Source organism: Aotus nancymaae, unplaced genomic scaffold (genome assembly GCF_030222135.1).
Source record: "Aotus nancymaae isolate 86718 unplaced genomic scaffold, 86718_ANA_hifiasm-v0.15.2.pri h1tg000006l, whole genome shotgun sequence".
Lineage (NCBI taxonomy): Eukaryota > Metazoa > Chordata > Mammalia > Primates > Aotidae > Aotus > Aotus nancymaae.
Genome location: NW_026988417.1, coordinates 51766722 through 51786233, shown reverse-complemented (window position 1 = coordinate 51786233; position 19512 = coordinate 51766722). Strand labels below are relative to the sequence as shown.

The 19512-nt window shown below is 41.0% G+C and overlaps 2 protein-coding genes across 10 annotated transcripts in view; one reads left to right on the top strand and one right to left on the bottom strand.

The window, feature by feature from the left end:
• AASDH (aminoadipate-semialdehyde dehydrogenase) overlaps nt 1-5240 on the top strand; it is a 44449-nt gene extending 39209 nt beyond the window's left edge. For 3 of the 5 annotated variants that reach the window (XM_021670338.2, XM_021670337.2, XM_021670339.2), the window contains one exon: nt 2229-5233. In XM_021670338.2, the coding sequence (XP_021526013.1) occupies nt 2229-2618 (390 nt within the window). In that variant the 3' untranslated portion in view covers nt 2619-5233. Of the gene's footprint in view, nt 1-2228 lie in introns of all 5 variants that reach the window. The other 2 variants (XM_021670340.2, XM_012441060.3) reach the window with 2 other exon arrangements.
• CRACD (capping protein inhibiting regulator of actin dynamics) overlaps nt 4124-19512 on the bottom strand; it is a 157936-nt gene continuing 142547 nt past the window's right edge. For all 5 annotated transcript variants that reach the window (XM_021670341.2, XM_021670342.2, XM_021670343.2 and 2 more), the window contains 3 exons: nt 11683-11873; nt 10971-11130; nt 4124-7394 (listed from right to left, as the gene is read on the bottom strand). In XM_021670341.2, the coding sequence (XP_021526016.2) occupies nt 7234-7394; nt 10971-11130; nt 11683-11873 (512 nt within the window). In that variant the 3' untranslated portion in view covers nt 4124-7233. The remainder of the gene's footprint in view (nt 7395-10970; nt 11131-11682; nt 11874-19512) is intronic.

The following is a 19512-nucleotide window of genomic DNA, read 5'->3' as shown; positions in this document are numbered from 1 at the left end:
GCTGCAGATGACATGATTTCATTGTTTTTTTATGGCCTAATAGTATTTCACTGCATCTATATATACTACATTTTCTTTATCCACTCATCCATTGGTGGACACTTAAGTTCATTCCATATCTTTGCTATTGTGAGTAGTGCTGCAGTAAACATGGGAGATGGGTGCTTTGATAAACTGATATCTTGTCGTTTGGGTAAAAAGTAGTAGGATTGTTGGATCACATGAGTTTTCTTCTTAGTTTTTTGAGAAATCTCCATACTGTTTTCCATAATGGCTGCACTAATTTACATTCCCACCAGCACTGTTAAGTTCCTTTTTCTCCACATCGTTGCCAGCATGTTACGTTCTTTTAATAATAGCCATTTTAACTGGGTAAGATGATATCTCATTGTGGTTTTGATTTGCATTTCCCTGATCATTAGTGATGTTGCTTGTTATTTTCATATACCTGTTAGCCATCTGTATGTCTTCTTTTGAGATATGTCTATTCATCTCCTTTGCCCACTTTTTAATAGGATTTTATATTTGTTTACTGCTGTGTTGAGTTCCTTATATTCTAGATATTAGTCCCTTGCTCAATGAATAGTTTGCAAATATTTTCTCCCATTCTACAGACTGTCTCTTCACTCTGCTGTTTCCTTTGCTGGGCAGAAGCTTTTTAGCTTAATTTAGTCTCACTTAACTGTTTTTGTTTTTGATGCCTATACTTTTTAGGTCTTAGCCATAAAAGTTTTGCTTAGACCAATGTCCTGAAGTGATTCCCTTATGTTTTCTTCTAGTAGTTTTAACTAGTTTTGGGTCTTCTATTTAAGTCTTTAATCTATCTTGAGTTTATTTTTATATACAGTAAGAGAGAGAGTTCCAGTTTATTCTTCTACATGTAGAGATCCAGTTTTCCCAGCACCATTTATTGAAGAGGGTGTCCTTTCCCCATTATGCGTTTTTGACACCTTTGTCAAAACTCAGTTGGATGTAACTATGTGGATTTATTTCTAGGTTCTCCATGCTATTACATTGATCTATTTTTATACCACTACAGTGCCGTTTTGGCTACTTTAGCTGTATTTTGAAGTCAGTTACTGTGATGTGTCCAGCTTTGTACTTTTTACCCAATATTGCTTTGGCTATTCTGGGCCTTTTTTGATTCCATATGAATTTTATTTTTATTTTTAGAGATGGGGTCTTGCTCTGATTCCCAGGCTGGAGTGCACTGGCACAATTTGGGCTCCCTGAAACCTCTGCCTCCTGAGTTTAAGCCATTCTTCTGCCTCAGCCTCCTGAGTAGCTGGGATTACAGGTGTGCACCACCATGCCCAGCTAAGTTTTGTCTTTTTAGTAGAGATGGGATTTCACCATATTGGCCAGGCTGGTCTTGAACTCCTGACCTCAGGTGATCCACCCGCCTCAGCCTCCCAAAGTGCTGGGATTACAGGTGTGAGCCACTGTGCCCAGCCACAACTCATAACTTTTTATCATTGCACATAAACTCTTCCTTTCAGCCCAATTAAATCTTTTTTCCTGCATTTGGAAAAAAGAATATACAGTTTGTGTGTGATAAGATACATTGAAAAGTGGTCTCAAATTTTTATTTTTTTTTGAGACAGGGTCTCACTCTGTTGCCCAGGGTAGAGTGTAGTAGCATGATCTTGACTCACTGCAACCTCCACTTCCCATGTTCAAGTGATTCTCCCACCTCAGCTTGCCCAGTAGCTGGGACTACAGGTGGGTGCCACCTTGCCTGGCTAATTTTTTTTTATGTTTAATAGACACAAGGTTTCACCATGTTGGCCAGGCTGGTTTTGAACTCCTGATTGCAGGTGATCTGCCTGCTGTGGCCTCCCAAAATGTCAGGATTACATGCGTGAGCCACCATGCCTGGCTCAGCTTTTAAGATACACTGAAAACTCAATGTAGTGTTAACTTTGAACTCAGTGTCTCTGAATAATGCTAACTCTTGAATGGGGTTCAAAATTAATTTTACTTATTATGCACATCAGTGAATCATAATAATAACACTCTAGTACATTTTGTCTTGGATTTTACTACTGAGACAGAGGTCTAGTATGAGATTGCTGCTTTTCAGAAAAAGCCATTTTTTTCTGTGTATAGTTACCATTCAAATAGCCTATGATGTCTCTTAGATTTGCATTAAGAACCTCATAGAGCTTTAAGGGAGAATTGGTGCAATTAGATGAATGAATTATATTTATTTTTATTTCTCTTTATAGGTTTGGCAGTTCTCTACCAGTGGACCAATCTTTTCATCCCCGTGTACCTCACCATCAGAGCAAAAAATATTTTTTGGTTCCCATGATTGCTTTATCTACTGTTGTAACATGAAAGGTCACCTGCAGTGGAAATTTGAAACTACTTCAAGGGTCTATGCAACACCGTTTGCTTTCCATAGCTACAATGGCAGCAATGAAATGTTGCTGGCAGCAGCATCTACTGATGGGAAACTATGGATCTTGGAATCTCAGAGTGGACAATTGCAAAGTGTTTATGAACTTCCTGGAGAAGTATTCTCTTCTCCTGTGGTCCTGGAATCAATGCTCATTATTGGGTGTAGAAATAATTATGTTTATTGTCTGGATTTATTGGGTGGCAATCAAAAATAATCAAATACGGTCCTTATTTATATAACAAATATGAGCTGTTTGAAAATATTTTATGATGATAGAGCATCTGGGTAGACTTATTTTATATTAAAGATTATATTTTGGCTAAGAAACAGAAATTTGTCTACTACACTTGATTGGAGAACAGTGTTTTCCATCCCATAGGAACAACAGAAGCTTTTACAAGGAGTCAGAGAGCAAAACACATCATTAATATATTTAGTTTTAGCAGGACTTTTGTTTAATTAGGTGTGATGGTTAACTTTATGTGTCAGCTTGACTGGCTAAGGGATGTCTGGATAGCTGGTAAAACATTATTTCTGGGTGTGTCTGTAAGGCTGTTTCTGGAAAAGATTAGCATTTAAATTTAAATCATCAGTAGACTGAGTAAAGAAGAAGACCCTCCCTCACCAGTGTGCCAGTGTGGGTGGCATCGTTCAATTTGATGAGGGCCTGAATAGAACGAAAAGGTAGAGGAGGGGCAGATGTTCTCTTCTTGCTGAGATGTATCCATCTGCTCCTGCCCTTGGACATCACAGCTCCTGGTTCTGAAGCCTTTGGACCACTTTCCTGGGTCTTCAGCCTGCAAATGGCAGATGGTGGTACTTCTCAGCCTCCATAATCACTTAAGCCAATTTCCATAATACATCTCTCCTCATCAATCACTCTGTTTCTATGGGGAACCCTAATACATTAAGCTAATTTTATGTTTTTTTTCTTTAAAAAAAACAAGATACCTGTGGGGGAAAAAAGGATCAGCATGTACTTAGCGGGTTAAAAACAGTCTTTATATAATACGTCATTACATGAATTTGCCTTTCATGGCAAAAGGTTTTCAAAGGTAGGATCTAGTTATCGAATTACATTCCTTATTTAATATTTTTAAATGAAGTACTAATGTAGACCAAAATACACACATGTCCCCTCCCCCCGCCACACAGTACAATTTCATGTTTGTTTATATGTGGTGATTTCATGGATTCATTGTTCCTAGCAATGCCCTTTCCTTAAAATTTTGATCTTTTGCTCATCATGGAATGGGTTTGATGTTTATTTTGCATTAATATTGATTTTTAAAAAACACTGCATTAAAATAGTATTTCTCTTGATCACTGGGTTTTCTGGAAGCCAAGGCAAGTGCTCACATGCCTAACTCACTTTTCATTTCACCAGGGTCTGGCCCTGTGAGTCAGTGTGTCTGGTGTGTGGTCATAAGCTGCAATTCTCACGTGTTCTCAGTTGCTGCTGCTGCTGTTGCTGCTGCTGCGTAGCCCATGCTGTGAGGAGGCCGTACAATCCTTTTGTCTGAGACCCAGACTATTCAACTCCAATTTAGGATTGAGACGAACATTTTATTTGCCCCTCTTCATTATTTTTCGCTACAAATATCTAGCAAAAAATATAATAAATATCACCTTCAAGATGTTCTTGTTCAAAAAACGCTATGTAAATATGAGACTGTTTTGTAGATGGTCATCGAAATCAAATTCCAGCAGTGCCGAAGATCTCGTGGGTATCTTTTATTGAAAGATCTTTTCCCTTCAATAATGGACATTTTACATTAAACTTTATACAACCGAAATATCCAAATTATATTAAAATCACACTAAGGTATTTTCATTAAGTCTCTACAACTTTACTGTCAGTAAAAATATTGTAAGACACTTGTAACTAATGTTTCTGCTTTAAAATAAGCAATTAAACTAAACGTCACAAGAAGAGACAATACATACTATACATTTGCAGATAACTGGCTAAATGATAATAGTAATTAATAATGTTTGTGTAAGAAACAATTGCACTTGAAAAATTAAAAAAGTAAACAAAAAATCCTCTAGTTCTATATGTAAGTCTATGAACAGAGGTTAATCATCTATAACCTTGCCAGGAGAAGTGTATGTTTGTTTAAAAAAAAAAAAAGCTTGCATTTAACATAGTAATCATTCATTTAAAAAAAAGTCTTTAACTTTTTATATGTTTTTACAGAATTTCCCCATAGTTCGTTGCTCAGAAAACTGCAACACAACTAAAGCAAAATAACACTTCCTTGGTATTTAGTGCAAATTTGGGATGATTTTGAAATGAAATGTTAAACATGTACTCTTTAGAAGCTGTTAGAAGTACTGTGACTGCCCTTTAGTATACTCTTCTTTTAAAGACTTTGGTGGAAAAATTTTAACTGAGGTATTTCGCCTACTTTGTATGGGCACAGTGATAGCCGAGCCAATACAAAGCTGACACATCTACCATTCTTTGTCACTGATCTTACTTCACCTGTTCCCTGCCATTACTGGGATAATGTCAAGCTGACAGGATGAAAGAAAAAGTCAATTCAGAAGAATTACTGTAGCATTATCATTCCAGGGCTCTAGGTGGAAAGATTCCTATTAAAAAGTGTTATATTAGTGAGGAAATCATTGGAACTAACAAATGCCTACATATAAGACTTAGAAATGAACATTAGTGTGGAAGACGTGCAGTGAAATACTAATTGCTTGCCATAGCAATAAAAAAAAGTTACATTGATTTTTAACAGTCTGAAGGTCCAGTATATATAATATTAAATCCACTTGCAAGAGTACAACTATCCACTTGACCACACATGCCAGCTGCTACAGTGGGGCTGAGCCATCATTTCTAGAAAGAAAACAGTTTCTATATGGTAAATAACTTTGCTGTCATCCTTTATTTAAGGTACATGGTAGAATAACAGCATACTGCATATTGAGTGAGCATAAAGGAAAGTAATGATGGATACTAATAAAGCATGTTTTTGTAGGAGAGGAAAAAGGATGTAATTTTCTCTGCACACTGCAAAGGATTTGTACCTATATTTTGGAGTAAGAATCTAAGAAAAGGGGAATATGCCAACATCATGAAATAGAAGGTTAGCACTAGCAATGTATGAGTTTGCTGGTATGTCTATGTTTCATGTAAAGTAAATTTAGGGAACTAAAAGTAAATATATGTGGCTTTTAAACTGCCAAGTCCCTTCTTTGAATGTACATGTGTATGATAAAAAGGCCACTTAAAACTCAGATTTTTTTTTTTTTTTTTTGAGACGGAGTTTCGCTCCTTACCCAGGCTGGAGTGCAATGGTGCGATCTCAGCTCACCGCAACCTCCGCCTCCTGGGTTTAGGCAATTCTCCTACCTCAGCCTCCTGAGTAGCTGGGACTACAGGCACGCGCCACCATGCCCAGCTAATTTTTTGTATTTTTAGTACAGACGGGGTTTCACCATGTTGACCAGGATGGTCTCGAGCTCTTGACCTCGTGATCCACCCGCCTCGGCCTCCCAAAGTGCTGGGATTACAGGCGTGAGCCACCGCGCCCGGCCAAAACTCAGATGTTTTTTAAAGGTAGCAAGGTGAATGCTCAAAATTAGAAATGCTACTGGACATTTGACTCTAAATATGAATTACTCAACTATAACAGTAAAGAAAAGACTTTCTGCAGGAAGTCCTTATTATAAAGTCTCCAAATCTTGGCTTTCTGTTAATTTTCCCTGAAGACCAAAGGGAATTTTCAAACATGTAATGCCAATAACCTGTTGTTTCTTGTAATAAATGGCTGGCTTGGGGCGTTACTATTTTTCCTATCTCACTGTTGCTTTTTAAGGGAATGAGCCTCCCCTTCAGAGTCTGAAAAACTAGATTACATTAGGATCAGTGTTTCCCAAAGTTCTTAACCTTTGGGATCTATCAGAATTTATCTGAAGAGATTTTGCCAGAATATATATTCCTGGCCCAGTCCCCACAGGCTCTGATTCAGTAGGCCTCGGAGAGAGCCTACACATCATAAGAACCACTGCCCTACATGGAGATTCTCAAGAGACAGAAAGGGAACTTGAAGCTCTGATCTAGAATTTCCTTTCTTCACTACATTAAATTAAAATGTTCTCTAGGAGTCAACTGGGCCAAATGCTTCACATGTCCTTAAGGAGGGTATTGGAATAATGGGGCCTCACACTGTGAATCCACAGTGCGGTACCAGTGTGAATGGATGTGCCTTCTGTGTTACAGCTTCAGAGTAGGGAAAACTCATGAAAACTAACATGGGCACAGTTGGGAGCCAGAATGTTCCTTGTGATTCCCAGTTACTCACTGCATTCAGGAGAATGGACATTCTTGCTTTTAGCTATATATGATCCTTTCACCACTACTGCAGAAAGGATAAACATGCCCAAACATAGGGTAGAGTAAATGTTTTGGACAAAGAAAATTAGTGCATAGAATCAAAAAAACCATTACAAAAGGTTGGCAAAAGTACATGTTCTGAATGGTGTGTGGGTGAGTGTGTGTGCAAGGCCATAGAATGGGCATGGCAGGCTCTCATGAGGAGTTCTTAGCTTAGAGATTTTGCTTCATGTGGTCCTGTGGACGGAATTTTCTCTTGAGAACTAGGAGGAGCTCAAGGCACCAGGACCTAGGGTTGTGCAAATCCACTCTTTACAATGAACACCACCAGTTCAGTGTCTCAACATTATTTTAGAGCCTATAAAACAACATGCTGCTTTTCCCTAGCTTTATTTTGTTACCCCATATAAAAAATAAATTAAAAAAAGGGCAAGAGAGGAGCCAAGAACTGGCAGTAGGGATAGGTGAGAGTCACTCTTTACTTAATGATCTGTGGGCAGTCGCTCCAAGCCTTTGCTTTCCTTTTGGCCAAAGCCAGCCAGGCTGGTTCTGTTGACACAGGGGCAGCATCCGGGGTGGAGAACCTCTTGGTGACTTCTTTCACCAGTGGTGCTGGGGGAGCCGAATCAGATATCTCCACTGGGTTTTGTTTTGAAGAAAAAGGAAAAGAGAGTAAGTTCACAGCCACACTACAAACTTTTTAAAAATTAATAAACTGTATTTGTCACGTATAACATTATGTTTTGAAATACATATACACTGTGAAATGGCTAAATCTAGCTAACTAAAATATACAAAACCTCACAGTTATCATTTTTGCAGTGAGAGCATTTAAAATCTACTCTCTTAGGTCTCTTGAACTTATTCCTCTTATTTAACTGAAATTTTGTATCCTCTGATGAACATCTCTCCAACACCCCCTACCCCAGTCATATTCTGATTTATCGTAAGTGTGAGAGTGAAAAAAGAAAATCCAGTGAAACACAGAGAGGCAAGTTCCTGGACCTCCTCAGTGAGAATGAAGGAAAGCAAGCTATGTGGTTATAACTCTTGCACGCAGAATTACAACAACCAAGATGTAGTCAGTTCTAATTTCAAAGAATTTCCAGAGGCCTAATCTGTATACAGAAGCTATGCCTGCATGATAACCAGTCAATTCCATGAAGAAAAATATCAACCCAGCAGTCTGGATCTATCAAGCTGGTAAGGTTAATAGCTACCTTCCTGGCTGGGCACGGTGGCTCATGTAAATCCTATAATCCCAGTACTTTGGGAGGTCAAGGTGGGAGGATCACTTGAGGTCAGGAATTTGAGACCAGCCTGGCCAACATGGTGAAACCCCATCTCTACTAAAAATAAAAAAGTAGCCAAGCTTGGTGGCAGGTACCTGTAACCCCAGCTACTCAGGAGGCTGAGGCAGGAGAATCACTTGATCCCTGGAGATGGAGGTTGCAGTGAACCAAGGTTGCGCCTCTGCACTCCAGCCCAGCTGAGAGTGAGACTCCATTTCAAAAAAAAAAAAAAAAGCTACCTTCCCCACAAAAGCATCCACTGGGTGGCTCTACCTCTGAGTCTCACAGATGCTGCGAGCTCCCATGACTTTCATCCTTGTCTCACAGTTCCTTTGTACTGTATCACTTTCTTTATTGAGAAGGTGCTTGTCTTATCTTTGGGTCATATTTAGTGCCTATGGCAACGCCTTACACATATGCTTCTAGAACTCAGGAAATACTGAGAAGACAAATACTTCAGAACAAAAACTTGCTTTATTAAGCTGGAGCCACTCCGAGTTGCATTAACCCTTTAATACTTCTGAGAAATCAGGCAGAGAAAGATGTGACCTCTTTGACTTTGGGACTTTCACTGTATTTTGAAAGAAATTCATTCTCTCTCTCTTTCTCTAGTTCTAAAAGGCAGAACTCTTAATTCCTATGAGTAAAATCAAATGACAAAATGCCTATGAGGTTCTTAAGAAATTACACAGTATTCTGAAGTGGTTTTCAAATATAAAGCTTTGGGCCAAGCACAGTGGCTCATGTCTGTAATCCCAGCACTTTGGGAGGCTGAGGTGGGTGGATCACTTGAGGTCAGGAGTTCCAGATCAGCCTGGCCAACGTGATGAAACCCTGTCTCTGCTAAAAATACAAAAATTAGCCGGGTGTGGTGGCGTGTGCCTGTAATCCTAGCTACTTTGGAGGTTGAGGTTGCAGTGAGCTGAGATTGCACCACTGCACTCCAGCCTGGGCAACAGAGTGAGATAGATTCTGTCCCAAAAAAACAAAACAAAAAAACAAATATAAAGCTTCCTCACTTCACCAGTAGTAAATATACCTTTTTTTTTTTTTTTTTTTTTGAGATGGAGTCTTGCTCTGTTGCCCAGGCTGGAGTGCAGTGGTGCAATCTCAGCTCACTGTAACCTCCACCTCTCAGGTTCATGTGATTCTCCTGTCTCAGCCTCCCAAGTAGCTGGGACTACAGGCATAAGCCACTGTGCCAGGCTAATTTTTGTATTTTTTTTTTTTTTTAGTACAGATGGGGTTTCACAATGTTTGGCCAGGCTGGTCTTGAACTCCTGACCTTGTGATCCACCTGCCTCGGCCTCCCAAAGTGCTGGGATTACAGGCGTGAGCCACTGCATCTGGCTGGTAAATATATCTTTAATAGTGAGACCTCTTAATATTTCCTGACCTCAGACAGCCAAGGCATAGAAAAACCTAGGTCTAGAGATTAGATGCCCTTTGGGGAACAGTGTAGCCTGGGGGGAAAAACAGATGCCCTATTAACCCCTGGGAGGGAGCTTGTTCAGAGTCATCCATCCTCCAAGTGATTGGTAATAAGGAGATAGCTGGATACTATCAGATCATTTTACCTTTTAACCCAATAAAGAATATTTTCTAAATGTGCACCTCTTACATGTTATGAACATATAAAAATTGCTGTTGTTAATTAATATCAAGGATGCTGTTCTGAGAAACCTTACTCTGTAAAGCCACAGACTATCAGAAACCTGCTGTGTGAAATCACATCAGTGAGAAGAGACCATCTCACTTTAAACTGGAGCATCTGAGCCACATGTCACCATGACACAGAGATGCAGTTTCCATTTCCAACCTGGGTACGGAGCTCCGGGTAGCAGTTTTCAGATACAACATTTTACACATTCCTCTTTTCTGTTTTTCAGATACTCTGTCGCTCAGGCTGGAGCACAGTGGCATGATCTCAGCTCACTGCAACCTCCACTTCCTGGGCTCAAGCAATCTTTCCACCTCAGCCTCCCAAGTAGGTGGGACTACAGGTGTGCACCACCACACCTGGCTAATTTTTGTATTTTTAGCTGACACGGGGTTTTACCATGTTGCCCAGGCTAGTCTTCAACTCCTGGACTCAAGCAACCTGCCTGCCTTGGCCTCCCAAAGTGTTGGGATTACAGGCGTGAGCCACCACACCTGGCCCATATTTATCTTTCTTTCCTGTATTATATATATATAGAGAGAGATATATACATATATGATCATACTTGTATATATTTTGGGGGTGCAAGTGGTATTTTGATATATGTAAATAATGTGTAATGATCAATTAGGGTAAGTGGGATATCCATGACCTCAAACATTTCACACATTTATCTTAACTTTGTAGTTTTAAAGGAAGCAGGACCCTGAGCATACTTTTCAGCTCAGTCTTGGTATTATCTCCTTTATGTTTATGTACACCCTGACTTTGCTTTGAGCTTATTAAAATGCTACTCCATTTAAATTTTACCTAAACTTCACTCTTTACCCCAAGTCCTACTATAATTTTGTCTCCTCCCTTGTTTAGAAGGTTCTTCTGTAAGTTAATAAACCCAACTTTGTCAGAATATAGGCAGTGGGTGCTGGAGATGCTCATGCTGCTGTGCTAAATGTTCACAAATGTAGTGAGCCATGGTGGGAGTATTTACACTATGAAAAACTGAAGATCCTCTAAACAGAAGTCTCTCTATCCCCTGAAGAGCTAACTGTTAAGTATTCACCAACTCGCCACTGATAGTGGGTTCCTGGTGGTCTTTATCAGATGAGCTTAATCAGTGTCAACATTTATGAATGAGGTTATGAGACAGCCTGTGCTTTGAAATGCCTGAGGTGCTCTGCCAGTCATTATACTGTAGGATAGAAAGCACGCTCTACAAAGAGAAACCTGGAACTACAGTTAAAAAGCAATGGACCTGCTCTCTACCTGTCACAGATGTAGGAAGCGTGTTGGCCTTTTTCAGCTGTTCTCTGCGCTCAAGCCTGGACACTGCAGTCTCGGGCCTCTTCTCTTCCGGTGGAGCAGACTTGTGCAGGGAACCTGCTCTGCTGACACTGCTGCTTCCAGGCTGTGGGCTGACACTGACCTGCGTGCGCAGAGACAGTCATGGAAAGCATGTTTTCAACCTAAGACATGGAAAGACTGACCCTGCAGGCCTTCGGGGCTTCTGCCTGCCAGCCCCTGACCTCTGCTCCCAACAGTGGGCTGGATTACACTTATGAGCCATGTATGTTCAACCCTGGCTACCAGTGAGGGAGCAACTCAGAGCCAGTGTGCCTAACAGGGGAAGTTACTTTCCCAGAAGAGCCCCATCAAACTGACTATAACGTCAGGCCACAGAACGAGGCCCATGGTTTCCTTGCGAAATGTTTGTGTTTCTCATATAACTGTTGTATATCACTGCTGTGAGCACATCATGGATTATGGCAAATCAGGTTAACCTAAGAGCGTAAAGAAACCAAACCCAATTTCACACTGAAAACGCTTCCCTGGTTTAATGGTGGTCAGTTTATTTACTGCTCGGCCCTCTCTAAGTATTTTCCACCACCCCAGCTAGCCTTTTGTTTTGTATCCCTGTGACCGAAAAGAGAGTCAAGCACAAGAAGGCAGAATCACAGCTGAAGCCCAGGCTACTCACATTTTCTTTGGAGAACTTTTCTGCCTGTTTGGTCTCTCTGGCTTGCTTCCTCTCCTCCCGCGTTGCCTGCTGCTCCCGAAACCCCTTTTGCTTTTGCAGTGCTAATGTTATCCACAGCGGCTGCGCAGTTTCCACTTTCTCTGTAAGTTTGGAGCCATCTAAAGAGTGCCTGCTCTGAAGCATCGGCTTTTCTGTGTGGAAAAAGACAAAGGCCGGTTTGCAGTGAACTTAATTGCTGACTTATCTCAGTTCCGCACCCCTAAAACTTGTGACATATTAATAAGCCTATGGCATATTCAGCTGGTCCCTTACTAGCACAAGCTCTGCGCTGATGCCTGAGTGGCTCCACTGGGTGGGAAGGTAATATGTGTCATCACCGGAAAAGCGAGGGCATTTGTCTTCCTTAGAAATGAAAGAAGTTACTCTGTTAGAAAAAACTAAAATAAATCTCCAGGGTCATAAAAGCTCAGGCCTCTAGCGGATCCAGATAGGTATTTGGTTCATTTTTGGTTCATTGTTGTTCTTTTTTTAATTCATTCCTTTTTTTTTTTTTTGAGGCAGAGTCTTTCACTGCCACCCAGGCTGGAGCAGTGGTGCAATCTTGGCTCACTGCAACCTCCGCATCCTGAATTCAAGCGATTCTCCTACCTCAGCCTTCTGAGTAGCTGGGACTACAGGCACCCACCACCACACCTGGATAATTTTTATAATTATAGTAGAGATGGGGTTTCACTATGTTGGCCAGGCTGGTCTCAAACTCCTGACCTTAAGTGATCCACCCACCTCGGCCACCCAAAGTGCTATGATTACAGACGTGAGCCACTGCGCCTGGCCCTAATTCACTGCTTTAAATGAAATTTATTCTCAGCCATGGAACCATTATTCCCCCTTAATCAAAGAATATACTATGTGGAACTCCCGGAAAGATGAAAAAGGGGCACCATTCTGCCTAATGGGAGAGCTGAGGAACACTGTAGGAAGCCCATGATTTTGGTCCACTATGCTCATTTGATAGATGTGAGTACTCCAGCCACCAAAGGCCATGCCCATGGTCACTCACAATTAGTACACAGCTGAAGCTAGAACATAGGTCTTCTGACTTCAGTCTTGGTTTTTCTTGTGGTTGACAGTCTCACCTATGTAACTGGGGGTAAACACCTCAGAGCAGGTTGGTGTCACAGGTTGAGTACTAGGCTCTGAAACTGAGCAGACCTGGATTTGATCTTCGGTGATCTTACAAAAACTACTTAACTTCTCTAAGCTTTAGTTTTCTAATCTAAAAAGTAGAGATGATATTGGCACATGCCTTATTTGCTAGCCATGAAAATTAAAAGAGATCCTGGGAACCAGAACATTTACAACAGTTCTTGGCAAATCCTAGTCACTCTACAAAAGTGAGCTGTTCTTATATGCCTATGAGATAAGAATCTCCTTTTCCTTCAAGTAAAACTATGTATGTTCAGAGATAATCATTCTGGTATTGAATCTCATACTATCTCAAAGGAAAGGGGCTCACTATAGTATTGTTTTTGAAATCCAACAGAAGTTTACACTTTGGTAGTCTAGAACTTCATGCCAGGGCTCTCAGTCAACTGGAGTTTATATTGTACTCCAAGATGAGAAGAAAGACCGATGATGACAAAATAAATTCTAATTAGGAATTCAAGCAAAAAGGACCAGGGGGCAGATTCTGCTTATTTTTCTATATCCTTTAGATCTACAACACTATATAAAGAGAATTCATATTCATAATGAGCCTGGGGCATTGCAATATCCCTAAATCATCAAATAAAGATTCAGTTATGATCTAACACAGAAATGAAAACTGACACACTTTAGAAGTATTTTAAAACAAAACTGAAATTGAAAGGGTTTTTTATTCATCTTTAGTTAACCAGAAAATCAAAAAGAATTCATCATCTCACACATTCTGCTTTACACTGAAATTTCATGAGTTCCTGTGTTTTACTCAAGGGCCCTGTAACACTTCTTTGGAAAACTTCTAAAAACCAAGTTGCCAAGATCTAAATGATTTCTATGGAAAGCTATTATACCAAAAGGAGTTCTGATTCTGGCTAAACATTCAATCTGAACTTGCTTGGGAAGGTCACTAAAATAACCAGCCAGTATCAAAACAGCATGGTACTGGTACCAAAACAGAGATATAGACCAATGGAACAGAACAGAGGCCTCAGAGGCAACACAACATATCTACAACCATCCGATCTTTGACAAACCGGAAAAAACAAGCAATGGGGAAAGGATTCCCTGTTTAATAAGTGGTGTTGGGAAAACTGGCTAGCCATATGCAGAAAGCAGAAACTGGACCCCTTCCTGACACCTTACACTAAAATTAACTCCAGATGGATTAAAGACTTAAACATAAGACCTAACACCATAAAAACCATAGAAGAAAATCTAGGCAAAACCATTCAGGATATAGGCATAGGCAAGGACTTCATGACCAAAACACCAAAAGCATTGGCAACAAAAGCCAAAATAGACAAATGGGACCTAATCAAACTCCACAGCTTCTGCACAGCAAAAGAAACAGTCATTAGAGTGAATCGGCAACCAACAGAATGGGAAAAAATTTTTGCAGCTTACCCATCTGACAAAGGTGTGATATCCAGAATTTACAAAGAACTAAAACAGATTTACAAGAAAAAAACAAACAAGCCCATTCAAAAGTGGGCGAAGGATATGAACAGATACTTTACAAAAGAAGACATACATGAGGCCAACAAACAGATGAAAAAATGCTCATCATCACTGGTCATTAGAGAAATGCAAATCAAAACTACATTGAGATACCATCTTACGCCAGTTAGAATGGCGATCATTAAAAAATCTGGAGACAACAGATGCTGGAGAGGATGTGGAGAAATAGGAACACTTTTACACTGTTGGTGGGAGTGTAAATTAGTTCAACCATTGTGGAAGACAGTGTGGTGATTCCTCAAGGACCTAGAAATAGAAATTCCATTTGACCCAGCAATCCCATTACTGGGTATATATCCAAAGGATTATAAATCGTTCTATTATAAGGACACATGCACACGAATGTTCATAGCAGCACAGTTTACAACAGCAAAGACCTGGAACCAACCCAAATGCCCATCAATGATAGACCGGACAGGGAAAATGTGGCACATATACAACATGGAATATTATGCAGCCATCAAAAACAATGAGTTCACGTCCTTTGTAGGGACATGGATGAATCTGGAAACCATCATTCTCAGCAAACTGACACAAGAACACAAAATCAAACACCACATGTTCTCACTCATAGGCGGGTGTTGAACAATGAGAACACATGGACACAGGGAGGGGAGCACTACACACTGGGGTCTGTTGGGGGGAAATAGGGGAGGGACAGTGGGGGTGGGGAGTTGGGGAGAGATAGCATGGGGAGAAATGCCACATATAGGGGAAGGGGAGGAAGGCAGCAAATCACACTGCCACGTATGCACCTATGCAACAATCTTGCATGTTCTTCACATGTACCCCAAAACCTAAAATGCAATAAAAAAAAAAATTGTAAAAAAAAAAAAAAAAAAAACAGCCAGTTTCCTGCCAACAACTTAGACTATTATTTACTGCAAGGGTCAAAATGCCTTTAAAGTATTATTAATTAAATTTATAATTGGCTAATTTGAAAAAAGAAATCTCTGGGGAGGAGGAGGTGGGAAGATGGCAGTTGCAGTACTGGAAAAGCTAGGTGCAGTGTGGACGCAGAAGCTGAGGTGGCTTTGGGGGTCTCCTTCATCTCAGTGTTTTACCCCAATCCCAGGTCCACAGGAATGCTTCCTCTTAACATTTCTCAAAAATAGGAGAAGAAGAATAAAACTGTTTATCCTCCACAATTGCCTAGAGAACCTCAGAGACCAGCAGAAATCTACCAATACCAAAGAAAACTAAAAGACAGCAGACAAGATGTGGTATTTGGCAAAATTGGTATGAGAAATGTCCACTGACCAAGCTTAGCTCAACTGGGATTCAGCAACAAAAAGGGACCCAAATTATTAAAGAGGTTCTTTTAGAAACACAAGACTTGGCAGTGAGAGACCACAATGTGGAATTCAGATCCAATTTATATATAACTGAGTCCACCTCACGGGGAGGCTAGTGCCTGACAGGTTTCTGCTACCAAGGCAAAGGTTGCTTTGGGATCATGAAGGTTTACTGCCATTATTTTGTGAAGTTGATGGAAGGACGTCCCCATCTCCATGTGAGGCACCAAAGGCGGCGAAGTCACCCGTACCAAAGAGTATACATTCAGAAGCTTCAACACTGGACCATCACTCACACTATGATGGGGCTGTGATGATGGAAAACCATTTAACCGAGGGAAGAACTCCATGTGCTGGCATTACCACTGTGGGGAATGGGCAAGTCACTCAGCTTTTTAGATACTGCTGTCCATGTCTGTAAAATGGAGCCAAGACTACCTACCTATACCTGTGCTACGAGGACTGAAGGAGACGATATACATAACTTTGTAAATGATGAAGCACAAAGGATGACTAGTGTTTAAATCATCCAAACACAGTAAAATCTCTTATTACAGTCAAGGTTTTGAAAGATGAAGTCAATTGCATAACCTAGTTGAGGAGTTCAAAATTCCTAATTAAAAATGTATTTTGCTGCAATAGAAACCCATTCTCTTTCATTCTAAACTCAGTGGACAGGAGAATCATAGTCCACCAAGTTGCCTTCTTCAAATTCTGGGGAAATGAGCAAGGATCACAGGGTTCTAGTCACTATTCCCAAAGGGCATTCCTTGGAGAAAGAGGTACTATGTTTCTGTTCTATGCACCATAAGTAGGTTAGAATTTCAGAATGAGATGCTATGTGTAATGAAAGGTTTGTTTTTTGTTTTGTTGTTGTTTTTGTTTTTTGAGATGGAGTCTTGCTCTATCACCCAGGCTAGAGCTAGAGTGCAGTGGCACAGTCTCGGCACACTGCAACCTCTGCATCCTGGGTTCAAGCAATCCTCCTGCCTCAGCCTCCGAGTAGCTGGGATTATAGGCACCCACCACCACACCTGGCTAATTTTTGTATTTTTAGTAGAGACAGGGTTTCACCATGTTGGCCAGGCTGGTCTTGAACTCCTGGCATCAAGTGATCTGCCCACCTTGGCCTCCCAAAGTGCTGGGACTATAGGTGTAAGCCACCATGCCTGGCCCGAAAGCGTTTATAGCACAGGCACACAGAGATTATCATTGCTGTTTTAATCCCACTAGGTAAATTCAGAGTCAACAATCTCCAAGCCTATGTATTTGTCCTCACTGGCTCCAGCCTTGTGAATACAGACCTCTTTATAAAGCACTGGTCTCCAAAAAAGGTTGTGTATGTCAAAGGAAATGTTCAAGGCAATTCACCGGAGTGAAAAAATAAAGATTAGAATTTCTATTTCTCTATTTTTAAATATAAAGATAAAAACAAAATCAAGCTTTTCTTTCTTTTTTTTTTCTTTGAGACAGGGTCTCACTCTGCCACCCAGGCTGGAGTGCAATGGTGAGATCACAGCTCACTGCAGCCTCGACCTAGTAGGCTAAAGCAATCCTCCATCTCAGCCTCCCAAACAGCTGGGACCACAGGTGTGTGTCATGCCCAGCTAATTTTTGTATTTTTGGTAGAGTCGGGGTTTTGCCACGTTGCCAGTCTGGTCCTGACCTCCTGGTTGGCTCAAACAATCTGCCCACCTTGGCCTCCCAAAGTCCTGGGATTAAAGGCATGAACCACCGCACCTGGCCAAAAATCAAGCTTTTCTAATACTTAATACCCCATCTGGCAGTGACCCCTTAGCCCATATATTCAAAAGCCATGTATAACAAATGCTATGTTTAAAGAATCTCCAGGGAAGCTGGGAAGGCTATGTGGGGCTGCATGCGGTGGGGGCTTTTTGTTTTCAGTAGTTCTTGCATTTAGCAGTTTGGTGAGTTTATGTCTCCTTTTAACTAAATGATCCCTTACACAATGGACAAATGGCATATGGCATAAAGAGAGTCCTGCAGACAATATACTACTACTAATTCAAGTATGAGAAAAGAGCAGAGCTGATGAGCTCTTTGCCTGCCACTTAAAGAAGAAATCAGATCCAACAAGCAATTGGCCAAAGAGAATAAAAAATAGCACCATGATTTGCAACTGCAGATTTAGATCCACTGTTGTTAAGTCTAAGTGTAGCTGGTGCTCCGGGGTTTTAGCTAACAATGGTACTACATGTATATAATCAACAAATAAATTGGAGGTCCATGCTCAACATGTTTATCCTGATGGGGTGTTCAAACAAATTTGGTCAGCCCTGTCCAACAGCAGCAAGCTGCATAACAAAACCCCAGTGAATGGAGGCAGTGATCCTTGCTTTCATGCTTTTTCTTTATGGAATCAAGAAAAATTCAAATAGCAGAGTGTGGCAGACCAGAATCTGAATACTGGGAAGGAAAACAGGGACAGTAATAGATTTGGGGAGAAAATTATAATAATCAAGGGGACAACCCTAAGAGAAAGAAGTGAGCAGAAGCCTGACTTCTTTGGAGAACGCAAGTGACAGAGCAGACCAGGCTGTGAGAATCTGTCGATGCCATGAAAGCCAGTGCCACAATAGCTAATGGCAAAACCAGAAATGGGCCCCTCATCCAGCAGGACAAAGAGAAATCATTCGGGAGAAATGGTCTAGAGATTGCTGATCTACATGTCTGTCCAGGAAACCGGGTCAGGCGGCGGACCATTTAAAAAGGACAACAAGCTGGGTGCGGCGGCTCAAGCCTGCAGTTTCACCTACCAGGAGGCTGAGTCAGGAGGGATACATGATCCCAGGAGTTCCAGACCAGCCTGGGCAACGTAGGAAGTCCCTGTCTCTAGATAATAATAATAATAAATAAATAATAAAATGAAAAGAATGTGTGTGGTCTTTTGTAAAGGCAAGTAACCAGACCAACACTCTGCAGGAAACAAATCATTTCTCTGCAAAAATCACCCCAAATCTAAACACTTGAACAAAGGAGAAAACGATCCCTCCCAAGGAAACCTCAGGGGACAATTTCTCTGGGAAATGTGAATAACTTTTGGCTTTGACCCATACTTTACCTCCTATACTCTGCATAACAGAAAAGAAAAACTAGTAGATGAAGGTTCTCTGGGGGCACAAAAGCTAATCCAACTGACAGCTTTGCTGGCCCAAACATTTAATCTGAAGAAACATTAGGGTCCTCCAGGGATAAGGCTTGTTCCAAAATTTCTTTGTAGGAGGGCTCTGCAGTGACAGCTGGGGGAATGGAGGGACACAAGGCTGCATCTGCAGAGCATTTTATATAAAATGGAGACAGTCAATTATCCCATGGAGAGGATCCATAGGCCTGATGGAGACATCTAACGACCCCTAACCTGCCACCATGGTGTCACTATTGCCCAGAGACACAGCAAGGACACTGGTCGGGGATATTCCAGTTTTGTCATCACTGCAAGGACCCCTTCAAAATAGTTAATGACATCTTCAGTCATAGGGACTATTATCTCAATTTCTACTGCCAATTGAAAAGGCATTCACCTAAGTGTTGGCACCTTGTGTAAATAAGTATCATTATCAAGAGTGAATTGCAGTCACACTACAGAGTCGGTCAGCATTTCCTAAATTTGAAAGAATGGGTGAAAGGTAAAGAGCCTTACTATGACTCATGAGTGAGTGTCTTTTGGGAATCCCACACCAGCCTGTCATTAATGAAGGTGTGTCCAACACCAGCTCCACTGGCTACCTCTGGCATTGGGCACTTCTGGTTCTAGCAGTGACACAGACAATGAGCTGAGACAGACAAGGAGAGC